Source organism: Alnus glutinosa, chromosome 1 (genome assembly GCF_958979055.1).
Source record: "Alnus glutinosa chromosome 1, dhAlnGlut1.1, whole genome shotgun sequence".
NCBI lineage: Eukaryota > Viridiplantae > Streptophyta > Magnoliopsida > Fagales > Betulaceae > Alnus > Alnus glutinosa.
Window position 1 is genome coordinate 29,278,932 of NC_084886.1, and position 22,248 is coordinate 29,301,179.

General features: G+C 38.7%; 1 protein-coding gene and 1 long non-coding RNA gene across 2 annotated transcripts; both read right to left on the reverse strand.

Moving 5' to 3' along the window:
- Positions 1-228: 228 nt before the first annotated feature.
- On the reverse strand, positions 229-9,278 carry LOC133858641 (uncharacterized). The gene is made up of 3 exons (XM_062294117.1): positions 8,796-9,278; positions 8,535-8,733; positions 229-779 (listed from the first exon to the last, which is right to left on the reverse strand). Exons 1-3 carry the CDS (start codon positions 9,276-9,278, stop codon positions 229-231), a joined length of 1,233 nt encoding a protein of 410 aa, XP_062150101.1.
- Positions 9,279-18,874: 9,596 nt separating this feature from the next.
- LOC133863233 (uncharacterized) lies at positions 18,875-21,444 on the reverse strand. Its single transcript, XR_009899377.1, has 3 exons — positions 21,220-21,444; positions 20,304-20,363; positions 18,875-19,185 (listed from the first exon to the last, which is right to left on the reverse strand). It is a non-coding gene; the product is annotated as an uncharacterized LOC133863233 (long non-coding RNA).
- Positions 21,445-22,248: the final 804 nt, after the last annotated feature.

Consider the following 22,248-nt stretch of genomic DNA (forward strand, 5'->3'; position numbering starts at 1 on the left):
GCTATTTGTGAAGAAGCAACACTTCTTCTAGTTGACATACATCTTCAGCTCTCATAGAGTTTGAAAGACTTGTTGAAGGTGTTCCATATGCTGTTCTGGAGATTTGCTGTAAACTAAGATATCATCAAAGTGAACGACAACAAATTTTTCTATAAAAGGTTTAAATACATGATTCATAAGACACATAAATGTACTAGGAGCATTAGAGAGTCCAGATGGCATGACCATTCATTCATAAAGGCCATCTCTAGTTTTAAAAGCTGTCTCCCATCCATCACCGTCTGTCATGCGAATTTGATGATATCCACTATGAAGATCCAGGTAGGAGAAGATTGTGGCCCCATGAAGTTGATCAAGAAGATCATCTAGCCTTAGAATGGGAAAGCGATACCTTATGGTGATCTTGTTCATAGCCCTATTGTCGATGCATATACGCCAAGAACCATCCTTCTTTGGTAGAAGTGCTAGAACAACGCAAGGACTCGTGCTTTCTCTCACGAGGCCTTTGGTAATCAGCTTATCAACTTGTCTTTGCAACTCTTCATGGTCTCTTGGATTCATTCGATAGGCCGCCTTGTTAGGTAGAATGGAACCTGGAACAAGGTCAATGTGATGTTGTTTATCTCTCATGGGAGGGGGACCCGGTGGAAGCTCTTTCGGAATAACATCAGGAAATTTCTCAAGAAGTGGTTGTAAAATAAGAGGAATTTCAATTGAGCCTTTCTTTTCCACTACCACTAGAGCATACCCATCCCCATATTCTAATAAAGCTCTCTCAACTTCACATATAAAAGTAGATTACTACCCTCCTCTTTAGAAGGTTTAGTTGCAACCAACATTCTTAACGAAGCTAAGGTAATTTTGGTTCCATCTTTTTCAAAAGAATAAGTGTTTATGAAACCATCATGAAAATTTCTTGTATCAAACTGCCATGGTCTACAGAGCAATATATGACATGCATCCATAGGAACAAATCACACAAAGCTTCATCCTTGTAATTTTTTCCAACAAAGAACTGAACTAAGCATTTCTTAGTTACTTGGATATCATTGCCCTCTTTAAGCCATTGAAGCTGAAAAATATAATAGACTTCTAATTTATCATGTGTTTGTGTGATCAATTAACAAAACATCTAAATGCGGAATTTAAAGAAGACATATATTTTGTTAACGAAGTGTGAAAAATTAAATGGACTTCTAATTTTAACAAGTGTGTGTGAACAGTGTGCAACAAAATATTAAATGCGGAAATTAAAGGAGACAAATATTTTGTTGACGAAGAGAAAACTCAATTAAGAGAAAAACCACTCCGGGGCAGCCAAACCCAGGAATTCCATTATTCAGAAGACAAAGCTAGATACAATATAGTAACACTCACATAGACCCGATGCAGTGATCGTACCTTGCTTTCTAACGTGTAACCCAACACGAATGCCTCCCAACCAGGTCTCCTACCTGAAGGGGTCTTCAATGGAATCCTTTACCTTAGGGCCAACTCCTAAGATAGACTTCACAGATGATCAAATCACACACTGGCAAAGCTAGAGAGCTAGCAGATCTTCAATATCTTCCTAAACACCCTCTCTAAGCTGTAGAGAATTCACCACCGAATTCTATATTGAAAGCATGCCTCAAGCCTCTTATTTATAAGCTTTGGAAACCCAAAATCGAGTAAAAAATGGATTCTGAGGCACGCGCGTCCGGGCGGGAGCCAAGGCCGTCCGGACGGGCCAAGTTTTTCTTGTCCGAAAAGTAATTCTGGAATTTTCTGCAGGGCCGTCCGGACGCTTCTTCTAGCCGTGTGGATTCTCAAATTACAGTATTTTTTGTTAGCTTTCCAACGACGCTGATTTCATCCCAATCCGATATTTGAGCAAAAAGTTATGAACAAAATACCGGAGGACGTCCGGACGGTGTTGCCCTAGTGTCCGGACGGTTGCACTTCGGCTGCACGCAATTTCCATAATAAGGCTTCGAAGCGTCCAGACCATGAAGACTGTCGTCCAGACGGTTTGAATTGATGCATGCAATTTCCATATATAAAACTCGAGCGTCCGGACCATGAAGGCTTATGTCTGGACGGTTGCAGCCGTCTTCCCATAAATGTGTCTTGAGGTAGAAACCCTAATACTTGTCAAAAACTGAATGGCGTCCGGACGGTATATCCACGTCGTCAGGATGGATGCACTGAAACACTGGGATCTTCTCGAACTCTGAAGAGTGTCCGGACGGATGCAACCTTGAACTGTTCGAAGCTTCTAGACACTGATGGGAGTCCGGACGGAAAGATCTCGTCGTCCGGACGGATGTTGCTAACTGATGAGCGTCCAGACGGAATACCAAGTCGTCCGGACGGCTGACAGGGAACCGAAATAAATCCTTGAAAACTTCACAAAATCTTCTCGAAGAACATAGCTGAAGAGTAGACTCTGGATAAAGCAGCATCCCTGTGAAAGCAACAACATTACATATAAGTGATTTTGTCCAACAGAATGCAGCGAACACAAAAACTAACAAACTTCCCCTTTGGCCATTCTGGGACAAAAATCACTTGACTGGTTAAAAGTACAATCCCGGTCCAAATCAAAAATTACTCCCCTTTTTTGTCACAAAGGGACAAAGGGTAAAACAGAGTAATGAGAAAAACCAGACAACAATTACTCCCCCTCAAAGTCTCAAAAGTACAAGGGTAAATAGAGTAATAATATCCACAGACAAAAAACTTTCTAAAATCCAAAACAATAGGAAAATAGAGAAAAGTCTGCAAGTGGCTCAAAAGAGAGGAACATAAATCCTCCAAGTACCAAATCCTGCTGATCCACTGAAATCAAGTAACGGAGAGAAATCCGTAAAAGCTGGATTTGTACTACTTCGGCTTCTAGCTCAGGAAGTCGGGAACCACGAACTGAAAATCCTTGAATCTATTGATTTGGCAAAGCCTGAAACTAGTTATCCGCAGATTGACATCCTCTAAGCAACTGGTTTGCAAGATAACTGAGGAGAGTCATCATTGAACCTCAAACTGATGCAGATCTAAGGGAATGCTATGGAAGGCTCTGCATGAGCTAGGGGGAAAAAGCTCATCTTAATCCTGAGACTTTTGGAATTTGAACATCCAACTTCAACAACAGTCAGTTTTCCAAAGGATCCATCTGTCAAACATTGTGCTGGGACCCGCTGGATATCATCTTCCTGAATCAAAACCAACCAGAAATATCTCCAGAAATAACATTAGATCCTGTTAGTTCCAAAAATAATGTGGTATTTAACACGGCTGTCAAATGGATGCCAAAGAGAAATATAGGTAATGCGGCTACTCATAAGGCATAAATATATCATGATCAGCCCAACACACAGACAAAGAAGGATTTTCATGCACACTATCTCAAGAAAATATCCCAACAAATATTCTAAAAGCACAAAGACTTAAAAGAATAACGGAAGACACAATGAAGATCATGGGATGAAAAGAGATGTGCAAAAAATGCCAAAATCTCGGGAGAAATCCACGAGAAAAACACACAAGATGCCATGATAAATCAATAAAAATGCAAAGATGTGTGTATGACAGAGAAAGAGACGCAAGTCTTAAACCTGTAGAGATCCTGTCCGGATGTGTCACTTAACTATCCTGATGGCAACTGCTAGGTCAGCATATGGCAAGACTGCGCTTGTCCGGACGTAAGAATAGGTCCGTCCGGACGCTTCACACTGAAAAACAGAAGACTGAAGAAAAATTTACAGAATTTTAATTTTTCTCAAGTCAGTTTCAGAACAAGCATGTATAATCCACTGATAACACAATTAGGGAGCATCTCAAAACTAAGCAGAGATATAAAAGAGAGTTGAGAGTTCAATCAGCACAAACATTTTCCTAGACATAGAAAATTCAAATAGACAGCTCAACTCATGCAATGCGTGTGTCTGTGAAGACTTAGCCTACAAGGTATGACTATCACAGAAATGATAAAGAGCAACCAGATTTTCTAGACAAGAGAGAAAATATGTGATAGATTAGCCAAAAGTCAAACCTTATAACTTACTAGGGCCTAGCCACCCTCATCTGATACACTTCCCCTGAGATGCAGCACCTAATTGTTTTACTTGTACCATGAAGGACAAAGTAAAATTTTTACTTGCACGTAGAGGGCAAGGCATATAGCAAATTTAACACATAAGCAGTGAATGTACAATTTAAAGTGCATAATTCATATGATTTACTACTTGATTCTTATGGTGCTGCAATCTAAAGGGAATGCCAGAGTTTTTAGGTTCTAGGTTCAACTAGCATGTGGTCAATTTGGCCATCTTATCAAAAACCTGTTCTCTTATCCAGAATTTCTAGAAACAAAATGTCAGAGAAGTAAAGATGTACCTTTAGGGGAGTCGTGGATAGTGCACATTTTTCATCGCATGAGAAAAGAAGCTATCCAATTTTTGCATATACAGGAAAACACTTGGCAAATTATAGTCAGAAACTCTCAATTATATCTAAGCAAAGTAAATTAATACCAAAAGAATTGAGATATCAGGAGAAAATACATGCAATTATCTGATATGCCAAGAGAAAAAAAATCCTGATGATGCCAATACAGAAAAACAGTTGCTCGACCTGCTTTTTCTGTCTTCCCCAACAAGTACCTGCAAAGTCCTCTCAAGAGAAATAGGGGGCACAACAAACTGGTTCCTAGATTGCATAGTAAGCACACAAATATAACAAGTAAAAGTGCAAGCAATCAAACCTAATGCCTTAGGATTAGGAACCGAATCCTAGGCATGAACACCTTCTCCTGCTAGGTGCGTTAATTCCCCCTCATGGGGTGAATGGTCTCATCCTTCTTGACCCATACCTGCTTCACCCGTGGAGATGGTTTGTGGGTCATGTCCATGTTGGCCATACTCCATAGCATACCTTGTATTAGGCTCAGCAACCCTTCATAGCCATGGCTGCCATTGGGCTTCTGCGGCTTTCTCTTGTAGCACCTTGGTTTGTTCTTCTTTGATTTGCTACTCTGATAGGAAGGAACAAACTGTTGCTGATGCCGTGAAGCCTGAAGTGCTGTAGGAGGTAGAGTGCCTGATGTAGCTCTTGTTGGCAGCTTCTCTGAACCTTCAACTTCTGGAGCTGTGGACATTTGGATCGGATGTGACCGGTGATGGCGCAATGATGACAGGTGGGCAAGCTTCTTTTATTTGGATGCTTCTTGACATTCTCTGCAAAATTGTGGTTAGCATTCTTACAAATAACATTGCCCTTACCTTTTATATGTCTCCTATGCGGAGGGACATATTTTGATGAGGAAGAATCATCAACTTCACTTTTCCTCATAGCATCATGCTTAATCCAAGGTCTGTGGGATTTCAACAAATAACAATTTGGCCTAATATGACCGATTTTCCCACAATTATGACAAGTAGGAACAAACTTACCTTGTGTTCCTGATTCCTTAGGCTTGGGCATCACACAATTATTCAAGCAAAAATTATCTAACCAATCAGTATCTATTATCACAGGCCTAATAATAGTGGAATCTAATTCAGAATTAGAAGCATGTGAAGTAGAAGTACTCAAATCATCAACAATTAAAACAGGCTTGTTAGGAACATCTGAATGAATACAAAGCATGCTCATCAAACTATCACTGGAGAATTTTTTCAAGAGATCTTCAGATTCTTTTAATTTATTCTCAAGTTTATCAATAATGTCAAACAGCATGGTATTTTCAGATCTTAAAGAGTTAATCAAAGCATGTGATTCAGACAATTTCATAATTAATGACTCTTTTTCTTGCTTCACCCTTTTAAGCTCATTATGTGAAATTTTAGAATGTTGAGCATTCTTCAATTTATTAAAAACCTTAAAGAGCTTAATATCAGAATCCTCACTAGATAACTGAGAAGAATTCATGATAAAAGGTGTAATCAAAAAATAGAAGTCACAAAGAGATGAGGATCACACTCAGGAAATAAATCCTAAATAGAGTGTACCCGCTCTGATACCAAATGAAAAATTAAATGGACTTCTAATTTTAACAAGTATGTGTGAACAGTATGCAACAAAATATTAAATGCGGAAATTAAATGAGACAAATATTTTGTTGACGAAGTGGAAACTCAATTAAGAGAAAAACCACTACGGGGCAGCCAAACCCAGGAATTCCACTATTCAGAAGACAAAGCTAGATACAAGATAGTAACACTCTCATAGACCCGATGCAGTGGTCGTACCTTGCTTTCAACGTGTAACTCAACACGAATGCCTCCCAACTAGGTCTCCTACCAGAAGGGGTCTTCAATGGAATCCCTTACCTTAGAGCCAACCCCTAAGATAGACTTCACAGTTGATCAAATGACATATTGGCAAAGCTAAAGAGCTAGCAAATCTTCAATATCTCCCTAAACACCCTCTTTAAGCTGTAGAGAATTCACCACCAAATTCTATATTGAAAGCATGCCTGAAGCCTCTTATTTATAGGCTTTGGAAACCCAAAATCGAGTAAAAAATAGATTCTGAGGTACACGCGTCCGGATGGGAGCCAGGGCCGTCCAGACGGGCCAAGTTTTTCTTGTTCGAAAAGTAATTCTGGAATTTTCTGCAGGGCCGTCCGGACGGGAAATGTTTCCGGATGGTCAGAAGCTGGAAGGACGCTTCTACTGGCCATTTGGACACTCAAATTACATCATTTTTTGTCAGCTTTCCAACGACGCCTATTTCGTCCCAATCCGATATTTGAGTAAAAAGTTATGATCAAAATACCGGAGGATTTTCGGACGGTGTTGCCCAAGCGTCTAGACGGTTGCACTTCAGCTGCATGCAATTTCCATAATAAGGCTTCGGAGCATCCGGACCATGAAGACTGTCGTCCGGACAGTTTGAATTGATGCACGCAATTTCCATAAATAAAACTCGAGCGTCTGGACCATGAAGGCTTATGTCTGAAACACTGGGAACGTTGAACGTTGGATGCATGACTTGCCTTATAGAGAACATCGTTCGGACGGTTGCAGCCGTCTTCCCATAAATGTGTCTTGAGGCAGAAACCCTAATACTTGTCAAACACTGAATGGCGTCCGGAAGGTATAGCCACGTCGTCCGGACGGATGCACTGAAACACTGGGATCTTCTCGAACTCTGAAGAGCGTCCAGACGATTTGCCATTACGTCCGGATAGATGCAACTTAGAACTGTTTGAAGATTCTAGACACTGATGGGCATCTGGACGAAAAGATATCATCGTTCGGACGGATGTTGCTAACTAATGAGCGTCTAGACGGAATACCACGTCATCCTGACGACTGACAGGGAACCGAAATAAATCCTTGAAAACTTCACAGAATCTTCTTGAAGAACATAGCTGAAGAGTAGACTCTGGATAAAGCAGCATCCCTGTGAAAGCAGCAACATTACATAGAAGTGATTTTGTCCAACAGAATGCAGCCAACACAAAAACTAACAAAGTGGAAACTTAGTTAAGAGAAAAACCACTTTGGGGTAGCCAAACCTAGGATTTCCACTATTCAGAAGACATGACTAGTAGTAAAGCACTCGCACTCATATACCCATTATGCAATTGTCATACCGTGCACTCTGACGTGTACCTATACACGAACGCCTCCCAATCAGGTCTCCTACCTGAAGGGGTCTTCAACGGAATCCTTTAGCTTAGGGCTCCTCCCTAAGCTAGACTTCAAAGGTTGATCAAATCACACACGAATCATCCTAAGAGAGCTAGTAAATATCTTTGTTTCTGCCTAAACACTCTCTCTTAGTACAAAGGAATTCAATACAGAATTCTTGAATAATACATGCATAGACAGGTTTATTTATAGGCTATAGAAAACCTAATACAAGTTTGATTTGAAGTTCTTTGGGCGGCGGCCGGACTTAGACAATTTGCTTCCGGACGGCAAGTAGCAACTAACTTCAGAATATGCGATTCTTCATTAATCTTCAGTCATCGAGTCTGGACGGTATAGCCCTAGCGTCCGAACGATTGCTTACAATGTTCACTGTTCGCAGCCTCCAGTTTGCCATTTGGACACCTGTGCAAACAGATGCTCTCGAGATTTGTTGTTCGCTGGGCTGTCCAGACATCTATGCAAACATAAGTTCCCTGTGGTTGGTGTTTGCTGAGGTGTTCGGACATTCTTCAAACACTGATGGGTGTCTGGACGCTTCCTCTAGGCCATCCAGACGGTAAGTGGGGAACTGACTTTTACTGAGTTGTAAACTGTACAAAATCTTCTTGATGCTTGGAAATTTCCTTTCTTGAGCTTATGACACTGAAAATTGTCATATGAAGACTTTCCATGTTTTGGAAAATAACTCTTGAATATTCTGAAGACTCTAAAATATACGACATCCCTGTTAAGGTAGCAGACTTACATAATAGTGATTTTGTCAACAGAATGCAGCCAATTAAAACTAACAGAAGCTTGTGAGGATCGGCATGAGGTTCTGTTTTCAGGTTGAGTTTCTTCACCATGGTTGTAGACACATCATTCTTACAACTCCCCCATCAGTGATTACATTACACATCTTGCCACTAGAGGTGCACTTGGTGTGGAAAATGTTGTTCCGAAGCCAATCTTCTTCTGCGTAGGTGGATTTCAAGATCCTACGAATTACAAGAGACTCCCCTTGATCCGCATATGTCAAGTCTTCCTCGGACTCTTCATCAACTGGTTCATCCTCAACATCATCTTCCAAGTCTTCCTCAACAAGTGAAATAATCTTGCAATTTGGACAATCAGAAGCAATATGTCCAAAACCATGACATTTAAAGCATTTTCTACTTGAGTTATAAATATTGGAGCGATTTGAAACTCCTGGAGTTCACTCTTGATTGGTTGTTTGGCTTCACCCTTGTCTGGTTTGGCAGCTGCAACCTTGGGATATGGCGTGGCCTTGGTAGTAGAACTACTCCCTCGGTTGGTGATTCCTCCTTGATTGAAAGGTCGATAGGTATTCCTGCGCTCTTCCTTCAATTGTTTGTCCACCTTAAGTGCTAGCTTACAAACATCATTGTAAGTCCAGTAAGGCTGTAATTGTACAACATTTCCTATTTCGGAATGTAACCCTCCAAGGTAACAGGCTACCATTTGCTCTTCCTGTTCTACAATAGGACAACACATCATAGAATGATAAAATTCTACCGTGTACTCCTCCATAGAAAGTTCGTTTTGCCGAAAGTTGTGGAACTTAAATAAAGCATCTTGCCAATAATGATCTAGCAAATACTTCTTCTTGAGAGCCTTCTTCATCTTTGCCCACGTCATAATTCAGTTTTTCCGTTCATGCTCTCGTTATTTCTTAAGGTTCTCCCACCAAATAGAAGCATGCTTCCTCAACTTGATGGCAACAAGCTTCACCTTGTGATGTTCTGGAATATCTTTGTAATCAAAGATTCACTCAATGGTGTTAAGCCAATCAATGAATTCATTGGGCTGCATTCTCCTTTCAAATTCTGGAATGTCCACCTTAACATCATAATGGCATTGGACACCATGAATTCTTAGGTTTCGAGGATGAGGTGGAGTGCTATTACTCGAGGCATGACTACGAGCTTGGAGAAAAGGATTAACATTCTCTCCATCATAGCTGGAAGTTTCAACATCTGAACCATGAGGAGGGGCATCAAGTTCAAAGGCTTCATAACGTTCTTAGAGCTATTGCATTTGTCTTCTCAAGTCGTCCATTTTGATATCTCACAGGTCTCTTTCTGGAGCTGTTGGGGGTTGGTTAGAGTGGGCACAACGACCACGAACATTAATAGAAATCAAGACTGATAGTTTTTGATTGGCTACATTTTGTTGACAAAATCACTATCATGTAATGTTGTTGTTTTCACAGGGATGCCGTATATTCCAGAATGTTCAAAGTATTTAGGGTTTATTTCTCTAAGATGGAAAAAGCCTTATTATGACAAACTCTAGTGTCACAAGCTGCAAGAAGGCTATTTCAGTGTTCAAGGAAGATTCTGTGCAGATTCCAACTCAGAAAAATTAGATCCTTTGTTTTTGTCCGAACGGCCCAGTAAAACGTCTGGACACTCATCAATCAGCAACATCCGTCCGGACGATGTGGCAATACCGTCTGGACGTCCATCAATGTCCAGAAGTTTCGAACAGTTCAAGGTTGCATCCCTTCGGACGTCACGACAACGTATCCGAATGCTCATCAGAGTTTGACAAGTAATCAGATTTCCTTCATAGACACGTATATGGGAAGGCAATTGCATATGTCCAGACGACAAGGCAACACCGTCCGGATGAGGTCCTTGATAAGGCAAGTTGTGGTGAATAATTGCAATCGTTCGGACACCAGGGCAACACCGTCTGAACACGGTCCTTATTATGGAAATTATGTGCAGCAGAGTTGCAACCATCCAGACGCTAGGGTAACATTGTTCAGACGCGGCCTTAATATTGAGAGCATGAAGTGCATTATGGAAAGGCCGTTGCATAGTTGTCCGTCCAGACGGACTCAGCTTGCGTTCGGACGCAGCCTAGTGAAAATTGAATTAATGTAAATTTAGGTCTTCTGTAGCCTATAAATAGAGGCCTCTAGGCATGTAAAAAATCATGAATTCAGTGTTGAATTCTTCTGTACTTAGAGAAGGTGTTTAGGTAGACATTGTGAAGATTTGCTAGCTCTCTAAGGGTTGCCGGTATGCTGTTGTTGTGCTCTTAATTGAAGTCTATCTTAGGGAGGAGCCCTAAGGTAAATGAATCCATAGAAGACCCTTTCAAGTAGGAGACTTGGTTGGGAGGCGTTCACGTTGGGTTACGTGTCAGAGTGCTAGATATGATCACTGTGAGTGTTAGTGTCTATGTATTAGCTTTGTCTTCTAATAGTGGATTTCCTGGGTTTGGCTGGCTCGGAGTGGTTTTTCTCTTAATTGAGTTTCTACTACGTTAACAAAATATTTGTGTTCTTTAAATTTTGTATTTAAAATATTTTGTTGCATGTTGCACACACACACGATTAAATTAGAAGTCTCTTAATTTTCAATAGGTATCAGAGCGGGTACACTCTTTTTGGACTAATCTCCTGAGTGTGATCCATATTTTTGTTTACTTCTGCTAGTATTTTATGTTGGCTACATTTTGGATGACAAAAACACTTTATGTAATGGTTGCAATTTAAACAGGATGATCAATTTCTATTCAGAGTCTTCATATAATATGGACAGTGTTCATTTAAAGTGATGTGACTGATCACAAGTTTCTTGAAGATGTCCATGAAGATTCCATGCAGTTTCCATGTCAAAACAGCTAGTTCCTATGCAACCGTCCGGACGGGCCTTTGAAGGCGTCCGGACTCCCCGCACTGTTTAGAAGCTTCAGCATTGAAGACGTTCGGACATCAGAGCAATACCGTCCGGACGCTAGGTCAAGCTTCTCCAATTTCTACACGGAGTTGGATTTCAGTCGACACTTTTTAGGAAGTCTCTGCAAGATGTCCAAACAACGTGGCAACACGTCCGGACGCTGTCCAGCATTTCAAAATATTTTGAATTTCCTTTTCGAGCGCGGAAAGGAGTTACAGCGAAGATCGTCCGGACGCTCGGCCAAGCCGTTCGGACGTGGACCTGTTATGGAAAGAAATGTGCTATTCTGGAAGGTGGTCGCAGAACACCGTCGGATGAGGCTAACTTCTGTTTGGACGCTCGATAGCCAGAGTTCAAATTTGAGCAGATTTAGGATTTTTGTAAGCCTATAGATAGAGGGCTCTAGGCTTGTAATTTGTATGAATTCTGTATCGAATTCAATAGTGCTTAGAGAGGGTATTTAGTGAGAATTGAAGATCCGCTAGCTCTCTAGCCGTTGCCAGTGTGTGCTCAACAGTTCATGTGAAGTCTATCTTAGGGGTTGGCCCTAAGGTAAAGGAATCCATCAAAGATCCCTTCAAGTAGGAGACTTGGTTGGGAAGCGTTCACGATGGGCTTTGTGTTATAGTTAAAGGTATGACTATTGTAATGGGTTTTGTGAGTACGAGTGCTTTGTAACTTGCTTTGTTTTTGGATAGTGGAGTTCCTGGGTTCGGCTGCCCCGAAGTGGTTTTTCTCTTCATAGAGTTTCCACTTCATCAACAAATATCTTGTCTTCTTTAAATTCCGCATTTAAGATATTTTGTTGCACACAAACCCACACTTGGTTCTTTTAGAAGTCAATATTTATTTTTAACTTCTTTTGTCATGAATTCTTCTATGTTATCTGAAGAGAATTCTGATAATGAGCTAATTGAGAATTTTCTTAAATTGAGTAAAATTTCAAAAAATTCCAATAAAGAGCTCAAAATGGTTAAGCAAGAAAAAGAGTCTTTAATGATTAACTCTTTGAAATCTGAGAATACCATGCTATTTGACACTATTGATACACTTGAGAATAAATTAAAAGAATCTAAAGATCTCTTAAAAAAACTTCTCTAGTGATAATTTAAAGAGCATGCTTTGTATTCATTCAGATATTTCTAACAAACTTGACTTAATTGTTGATGTTTTGAGTGCTTCTACTTCACATGCTTCTGATTCTAAATTAGATTCTATTGTTATTAATCATGTGATAATAGATACTGCTTGTTTGGATAATTATGAAAATTCTTGCTTAAATAATTGTGTGAAGCCTAAATCCAGAGATATGGGTACACAAGTTCATGGTAAGTTTGTCCCTACTTGTCATAATCGTGGGAAGGTTGGTCATATTAGACCAAATTGGTTTTTGTTAAAAACCCACAAATCTTGGATTAAGCAGGATGCTCTGAGGAAAGGTAAAGTTGAAAAATCTTCCTCATCCAAATATGTCACTCTATATAGGAGACATATAAAAGGTAAGGACAGTGTTATTTGTAAGAATGCTAATCTAAAATTTATAGATACTGTCAAGAAGCATTCATACAAAAGAAGCCTGCCCACCGATCATCACTGCGGCATCACCGGTCACATCCGACCCAAATGTCCACAGCTCTAGGCTCAGAAGTCGAAGGTTCAGAGGGAGTTGCCAATAGGAGCTACATCAGGCACTCTACCTCCGATGGCACATCAGGCTCCACGGCATCCGCAGAAGTTTGTTCCTGCCAATAAGAGTGGCAAACCAAAGAAGAACGAATCAAGGCGCTGCAAGAGAAAGCTGCAGAAGCCTAAATGCAACCATGGCTATGCGGGGTTGCTGAGCCTAATGTAAGGTAAGCTAATGAGAATGGCCAAAATTGACAAGTCCCTCAAACCACGTCCATGGGTCAAGGAGGTATGGGTCAAGCATGATGAGACCATTCACCCCTTGAGGGGGAGTGGACTCACCTAGTAAAGGTGAAGTCTCACCATGCCTAGGATTTTGGTTCCTAAATCCTAGTGTATGTCAGGTATGTTTGCATTGCATTGTTTATCGTGTCACATCTTATTCATGCCTTGCATTTTGTTTGAGGAACCATTTATTTTATCTCCCATGTTTTCTCTTGTTGTCTTATGAAATTTCTATAGGTACTATTTGGGGATGACAGAAAAAACACATTACTCTGTTGTTTTTTCTGTCTTGATAAATTCTGAACCTTTCGTGTGAACAAGTTCGATTTTATCACACATGCTAGGAAGTGTTTGTGCATTTATTTTCATCTAGCATGTTTTTGTTTTGTCTACTTTTTATAAAAAAAAATGGGGGAGAAAATGCAGAATTATATATATATATTTCTTTTGATGGCTTTTCAGATATTGCATGTGTGTTTGCCTGATATCTCAGTTCATTGAGCATTGCTTGAATATGCTTATATATGATTGAGAGTTTATGCCTGATATTTGCTAAGTTTCCCTATGCATCTTAATGCTAGATAGTTACTTTTCTCATGCGATGAAAAATTGTGTACTATCTAAGGCTCCCCTAAGGTACAATTTTTTTTTTTCTCTCTGACTTTTAGCTTCTGAAAATTCTTATGAGATATATATATATATTTTTTTTGCTAAGATGGTCAAATTGACCAACTTGCTAGTTGAACCTAGAATCTATAAATTCTGACATTCTTTCTATGTTGCAGCACCAAGTGATAAAAAGCTTTTAAATTTCAGTTATATGGATAATAAAAAGATCCACTGCTTATTGTGATATAAATCTATTCTTAAACTTGTCCATAAAGAAATAGTTAGTGACCAAATCATTGTGGAAATAGACAGTCACTAAAGGACTAAGTAAAAGAAAAGTGTTGCAACTTAGGGGGAGTGTATCAGATGAGGGTGGCTAGGCCCTAGTAAAATAAGGTTTGACTTTTGACTGATTTATCTTTGATTATCTCTTTTGTTTAGAAAATCCAGTTGTTTTAAATCATATCAGTGAACTTCATACCTTATTGAGAAAGCTTTCACACACACACACACGCATTGCATGAGTTGAGTAATCTATTTAAAATTTCTATCTGCAGAGAGATTTGTGCTGATTGAATTCTTAACTCTCAATTATATCTTTGCATATTTTTGATTTGCTATTTGACTGTCTTATCAGTTATTTATACATGCGTGTTCTAAAGCTAACTTTGGGAAAAATTATTATTTCTTTAAATTTTTCCTTTGTTTTCAGCTTTTTAGTGTGAAGTGTCCGGACAGGCTTGGCTTACAGTACGGACGCATGCGGTCTTGTCGATTGCTAGTCTGGCAAGTGGGCCGTCTGGACACATTGGTAACACGTCCGGACGTGATCCTTATAGGTTTTTATCCGTTTCTTTGCTTTCTCTGCCATCCGCACACCACTACATTTTTATTGATTTATCATGTCATGTTGTGTGTTTTTTTCGCGGATTTCTCCCAAGATGTTGGCATTCTCTGCACATCTCTTCTCATTCCATGGTATTTGCTGTGTCTTCCTTTGTTCTTTTAAGTTCTTGTGCTTTCTAGAATATTGGAATATTTATTGATTGGTATATTTTCTTGAGATATTGTGCATGAAAATCCTTCTTTGTCTATGTGTTGGGTGGATATTGATATATCCGGCCTATTTGGATTGCTATATTTGCTTTTGTAATTCTTGCACATCCAATTGACAGTTGTCATAATACCACTTTCTTTTTGGAACTAATAGGATCTAATATTTCTTGGTGGTTTTATTTTTGGATAGATTTCTATTTAAATTTTTTAAGGAATATTTCGTCAGCAGCTCCCAGCTTAGTGTCAAACAGAGGGCTCTTTGGAAAACATACTATTGTTGAAGTCATATGTTCAAATTCCAAAGGTCTCAGGATTTAGATGAGCTTTTCCCCCAGCTCATGCAAAGCCTTCTGTAGCATCTCCCTCAAATCTGTATCAGTTAGAGGTTCAGTGGTGAATCTTCTCATTTATCTTGCAGACCAGTTGTTTAGAGGATGTCAATCTGTAGATAACTAGTTTCAGGCTTTGTAAAATCAAGCGACTGAAGGTTTTTCAGTCTATGGTTCCTGGCTTCAGGAGCTAGAAGCCGTAGTAGCACAAATCTAGATTAATGAACAGATTTCTCTCCGTCACTTGGTTCGGTGAATCAGTAGGATTTGGTGCTTTGAGGATTTTTGTTCCTTCCTCTATCAGTTGTTTTACAAATTTCTAATTTTTTGGGCTTTGGACAATTTTCTTTTTCCTATGTTTGGACTTTGGAACAGTAATTTTGGGATATTATATACTCTGTTTACCCTTGTCCTGTTGAGACATCTAGGGGGAGTATTTTATAACTACAGTTTTTCTATACTTTGTCTACCCTTTGTCCTTTTGAGACAAAAAGGGAGAGTATGTTTAGTTTTGGACCGGGAATGTATTTTTTAACATGTCAAGTGATTTTTATCCCAGAATGGCCAAAGGAGGAGTTTGTTAGTTTTTAATTGGCTGCATTCTGTTGATAAAATCACTATCATGTAATGTTGCTGTTTTCGTAGAGATGCTGTATATTCCAGAATATTCAAAGTATTTAGAGTTTATTTCTCAAACACGGAAAAAGCCTTATTATGACAAATTTCAGTGTCACAAGCTACAAGAAAGCTATTTCAGTGTTCAAGGAAGATTCTATGTTTTCGTCCGGACAGCCTAGTAAAACGTCTGGACGCTCATCATTTAGCAACATCCGTCAGGACAACGTGGCAATATCATCCAGACGCCCATCAATGTCCAGAAGTTTCGAACAGCTCAAGGTTGCATCCCTTCAGACGTCTCGGCAACAGGTCTAGACACTCATCAGAGTTCGACAAGTAATCGGATTTCCTTTACAGACACGCATATGGAAAGACAACTGCATCTGTCCGAACGAAAAGGCAACACCGTCCGGACGAGGTCCTTGATATGGCATGACATGGAGAATAATTGTAACCATTCTGATGTTTGGGCAACACTTTCTGAACGCGATCCTTATTATGGAAATTACGTGCAGTAGAGTTGCAGCTGTCTGGACGATAGGGTAACATTGTTTGGGTGCGGCCTTAATATGGAGAGCGTGAAGCGCATTATGGAAAGGCGGTTGCACATTGTCCGTCTGGACGGACTTAGCTTGCGTCCGGACGTGGCCTAGAGAAAATAGAATCAGTGTTGATTTAGGTCTTCTGTAGCCTATAAATAGAGGCCTCTAGGTATGTAAAAAAGTCATGAATTCAGTGTTGAGTACTTAGAGAAGGTGTTTGTGTAGACATTGTGAAGATCTGCTAGCTGTCTAAGGGTTGTCAGTGTCTTGTTGCTATGCTCTTAATTGAAGTCTATCTTAGGGAGGAGCCTTAAGGTAAATGAATCCATAGAAGACCCCTTCAAGTAGGAGACTTGGTTGGCAGGCGTTCATGTTGGGTTACATGTCAGAGTGCTAGATATGATCACTGCATCAAGTATGAGAGTGTTACTGCCTATGTACTAGCTTTGTCTTCTGATAGTGGATTTTCTAGGTTTGGCTGCCCCGGAGTGGTTTTTCTCTTAATTGAGTTTCCACTTCGTTAACAAAATATCTGTGTTCTTTAAATTCCGCATTTACAATATTTTGTTTCACTTTGCATACACACGGTTAAATTAGAAGTCTCTTAATTTTCAAAGACTGAGCAACCTTAGCTCTGATACCAATTTCTATATTGGACATAAATGGAGATGGAAACAACTACACAAACTCACACTCAAAATGAAAGATAGCAGTTCACCACCCAAGAGATAACACCAAAGGGATATAGAATATAATCACCCAAAGGATTACAACAAGGGATACAGAACTTTAGAAACTCACCACACTAAGGATCACACCAAAGAGATTTAGAGATACAAGTAGAACTCTCCTTTTACAAGCCAAAGGCTGGTGTTTAATACAAAACTCTCATCTGCCCTACACTTGCATACACAAGTATTATATAAGCTTAGAACAATCCTCTAAGTATAGGATAAGAATCTAATGTATTTAAACAAGTAATAATGACAGAAAACAATCATCAATTAGTGCAACAAACAAGGGGACAAACAGCCACCTTAATGTATATTCCCGAGAAGCCTAACCACTCTGCTTAAAACGGTCATAACTTTCGGTCTGCAACTCCTAATGGACTGAAACCTTTTTCAATGGAAAGATAAGATTCTGAACTTCAAATTAGATTTAGGCATATCTTGGAAATGATGGATAATTGGATGGCGACAAGGGTTTTTAGAACTCTCTAGGCTACATAAGGATTTCTTTAATTTGGACCTTTACATTCTGTTGAGCCTGTAGACTTAATTGGACTAAAGCTTGGGCCTTTGTTAAATCATCCTTGTTGGGTATACCCATGTCATTGAGGCCCAAATCAAATAGTTAATTTACATTAGCTCAAAGAGGGACCTAAAGGAAAAAATACAATTAACTTGAATAGTTTTGTGATACTTTTCACCTGACACTACTAATCACAATTGATTTTACTAAACAAATGTGATTGAACTCTAATATGTATTTTCGATTTAATTAATTAATCTCTGTGATGTACTTATTTATTTATTACATATTACCCTTCCATGGAATCATTCCGTATTTGAACCAAAGTGTATATACTGTTACTTTGTTAACTACATCTTTCCTTGATAACCTGATTTAATTACATGATTATCCTTTTGTACCCTGTGAGATTTCATCTCACCTTGTACAAATAAGTTTCAATAAATCCCACTGAAGCACTCAAACCCGAATTTTAGAATAATCATTCCCATTAAATCTACATTAAGGGGAATATTCCTTGTCGCTTTATTCTTGATAAAGAATTTGGGATCCTTCGTTAAGAAGGTGTTCACACAATGGTACATGCGATCACCCAATGCACAGAGATGTTAACCACTGAAAAATCTTACTCATGAATACATCAAAGTGACCTACACTTTACATTTGAGTTCACAATCTTCTAAGAATTTAGAGTAACTATTATAAGTTGTCGTGCACGTACATCCTTTATTACAGTGTTAAACGTATCATGACTCACGTTGTTCGTTTGGTGCATGGCACTACCTTGCTCTTAGACCAATATATCAACCCGAATCCCTACTTGCTTCTCTTAATCAAGACAGATTGTTGAGGTTGGCATGTTGTAGTCTAGATAGATTTCCCAGTTCCATTTACAACTACGAACAGTCATTTATAAGTTACAACAGCCTATGACGATGCATTTCTGTGTGATAATTCCATTACTCAAATACAATGTAACTTATGGACCATAAATATATATAATATGAAAATATTCAAACATATATGTACATGTAAAACATTAATGTATATGCCCAATGTTCAATAAAAACTGTGACAACCCATTTTTAATTATTAATTTATTATTTTAAAACATACAAATGAGTCATCACAGTGGTATGACTACGTGTCACTAAGCCAACTCATAGTACACATTCCTTAACAAGTACTTGATTATTAGAGTAATAGAATTCATGTAGCCGAATACAAAATCTGACTGCGGAAGTCAACATCATAAATACAAACTGTCCATTACACAAAAGAGCCAATTAACGCCTATCTATTTAAGGCTTATGCATAGATTATACATAACAAAAGAATGGCTACCACCAAAATGTTACATGTCACACCAGCCATATACAAAATATATTTCAAAAGAGACTATCCAAGACTGACCCTCTACAACTCAAGCGACAAGTTTTAGTCGTAGTACTCCAAGTAGTTTGCAATGGTGTCATCCTCCACATCACCAGTACTTGCATCCAAAGAAGCTCCATCTGTACAATTGTGATGATAGCTACATCCGTATAGGTGAAAGTGTAAGTTCACCGCCTCAATAAAAAGTACCGAGGCCTTAGTTGTATAAGACTCACTAAATAAACAATGTGCACAAACATATATACATGCAAGATTCAATAATGTTATTCTCAAATTATTAAGTCCACACAACAACACATCATCAAGTACAAGTCTCACCGTTCATCACACTCTTATATATTATCACAGTTTCCAACAACAATGTACCACACGAACCATAAGCAATACCCTAGACTTACCAACAACGCAGCTAGGAGCAACAACCCTAGACTTATGCATAGAACTCAAGAATATCAACACACATGTGCTAGAGCTACGACTCTAGGCTTACCATGAACACCGCCCGTAAAGCTAAAACCCGCAGGGCACACATCTCAACCAAGAGCTACTACCTTCTGGCCTTCCAACTCACAAGTGCTAGGAGTTACAACTCTAGACTTACCTTGCTACACCCGTTAGGCTACAATCCCCAGGGCACACCATACAACCAAGAGCTACAACCCTATGGTCTACCACTGTGCCAGATGCTACAACATTGGACTTACCATCTATCAACTACCGAGTTCTCATTATACCAAAGTATCCACACCATTTCCATATTATTACACATATATTCCCAAACATCTTTCTTTCAACACATACCACATTCCACAACAAAAACATATTTAACACATAATCTCATACTACTCAAACTATCAGTCCAACTTCATGTTAGTCAACCCCAAGCAATTTCAAGCATATTAATATAAAATTATCATCACAATTCTCAATCCAATATCTCATAACTCAATCACATATATTTTTATCCACAATTCCATAATCATAAACTCAACCAAATATCATCAACATCTATTTATCACCACAATTCTCAATCCAAAAATTCACAACACAATCACATATATTTTTATCAACAATTCCATAACCATAAATACAACCAAATATTATCAACATCAACTCATCATCACAATTCTCAATCCAATAACTCACAATTCAATTACATATATTTTCATTAACAAATTTCATAATCGTAAAAACAACCAAATATTATCAATATGTAAATCTAAATTCCTAGGGTTCCTCAGTGAGTAAAATACTCACCTTCTTGCAAGATCCGCGACTTTGTGGGATTATCCTCACCCAAGGTTGCACAAGGTATAGCTGCATTAGATTGCACCTTACATTAGCACTTATACTCCTTAACTCATGCTTCTCTTTATACATATTTAAAAGTTGAGCCCATAAACTTTTAAGGTTCCATTCAACATTTTTTTATCTACAATTACTAACCCATAAAATTATAGGGTTTACTTTATTACCAATCAATTAAATAAAGCTATACATAGAAATATTCTTAGGTTTACAATTAAAATTTTCAATTTATACATATTACTAACATTATGACCTAACCCCATAAATACCTTTTTATTTATTTATTTTATTTTTTAATGGAAGCCATAGATAATTTGGGATTAATCAACACTCTAAACACAAATAAATCCACTAATTAATAATCTAGGTTTTAGACATCTAAAAGCCCCAATTTAATTCAACCCATCAAATTTAGGGTTTTTTACCTATACTTCAACAACCCTAAAATTGAAGTTTAACCCAACAATAAATTAACCCAAAGCTTGAATATCATATAAGAATTTATTTCAAATAAAGACCCATGCCCATTCTAACAATTTCAATACATTCCCAAAATTAACCTAACTTTGAGAAATATTAGGGTTTTCGAAATTACATTGGATTAATCGGTAGATTGGAGGTTCTAACACCCAAAAATCGTTACCCAAAGCTTACAAATGATAGAGTACTTGATTTGAAGCAAAGTCCAAGCCACACCTATGATTTACACATGAATGGGTGTAAGAATGAGGGCTGGAAATCCGAAAATTACAGCCCTAAAGCTCACTAATAGGTGCTGCCATGGTGAATTTAAGGTGTGCAGTCCATTCTCAAATTCCAACCCAAGTGAAAGAGAATTAGAGCAAAGAGAATTGGAGATCCTTACCTAAAATTTTAGCCCTTCAAACCCTTGTTCTATGCCTTCTCCATGAAATTCCAGTCCATACCCATACCAAATCAAGCTTCCACCATGAAGATGGGAAGAAAAGAGAGAGCAAAGGAGGAGAAAAGAAGAGAAATGGAGGTTGGTGGGCTGTTTCGGTGGAGAGAGGCCGAGTATGTGTGTGTGTGGAGAGGAGAGCAAAAAAAAAACTGGATGGGGGAGGAAGTGTTGTGCCACACATAGGGGATAAGGTGCTTTAGATGCTGATTTTCGAAAATGCCCCTCCACCAAGTGATTTTTAAGGGCTTTAGTGGAAAATCTTGGTTTGGGCCTAAAAGACATCATCTTTTTTCTCTTTTCTTGGGCTATCATTTACAAGCCCATAGGATAAAAATAAACACTTTGTTTATTTTACCACACAAATTAGACTTAATATTATTTAATCTTAGAAACCCATTAATAATATTCTACCCTTATCTCTTCACTTTTCTTAATTAAATCCTCGAGTGTGATTTTTACCACACTAAGTGAGCTTAGTTTAATTTAATTCCAAATAAACTCATTAATAATTTCTTGGACATTACAAAAACATCATCCAACCAATTGGACTTTTGGACACCAGTCCCAACAATGGCTATAGCCAAAGCAGCAAGGCAGCCAAGTGTGTCACCTATGGCAATGGCCCAAGTCAAGAGGTGGCAATAGGTGCCGACTTTCATGTGATGAAGACCATGAAATGGTTGGTGAAAGTTCGCCCTCCCCAAAGAAAAAGGAAAGGAAATGGTATGGGAAGGGATTAAAATAATGGTGACAGAATGGTCACTTTGCTTTGTTGATTGCTCAAGAAACGGGTAAAGCAAGGATTAGGACACTTGGCGATAGCCCAAGTAGAGAGGCAGCCATAGGTGCGGATTTTCATATGATGCTGGCCATGAAACGATCATGTGAACCCTTTCCCCAACCCCAAAGTGAAACGATTAAAGGAATGGAAAGAAAAGAGAAATGAAAGGAAAATGTAAAAATGGCAAAGAC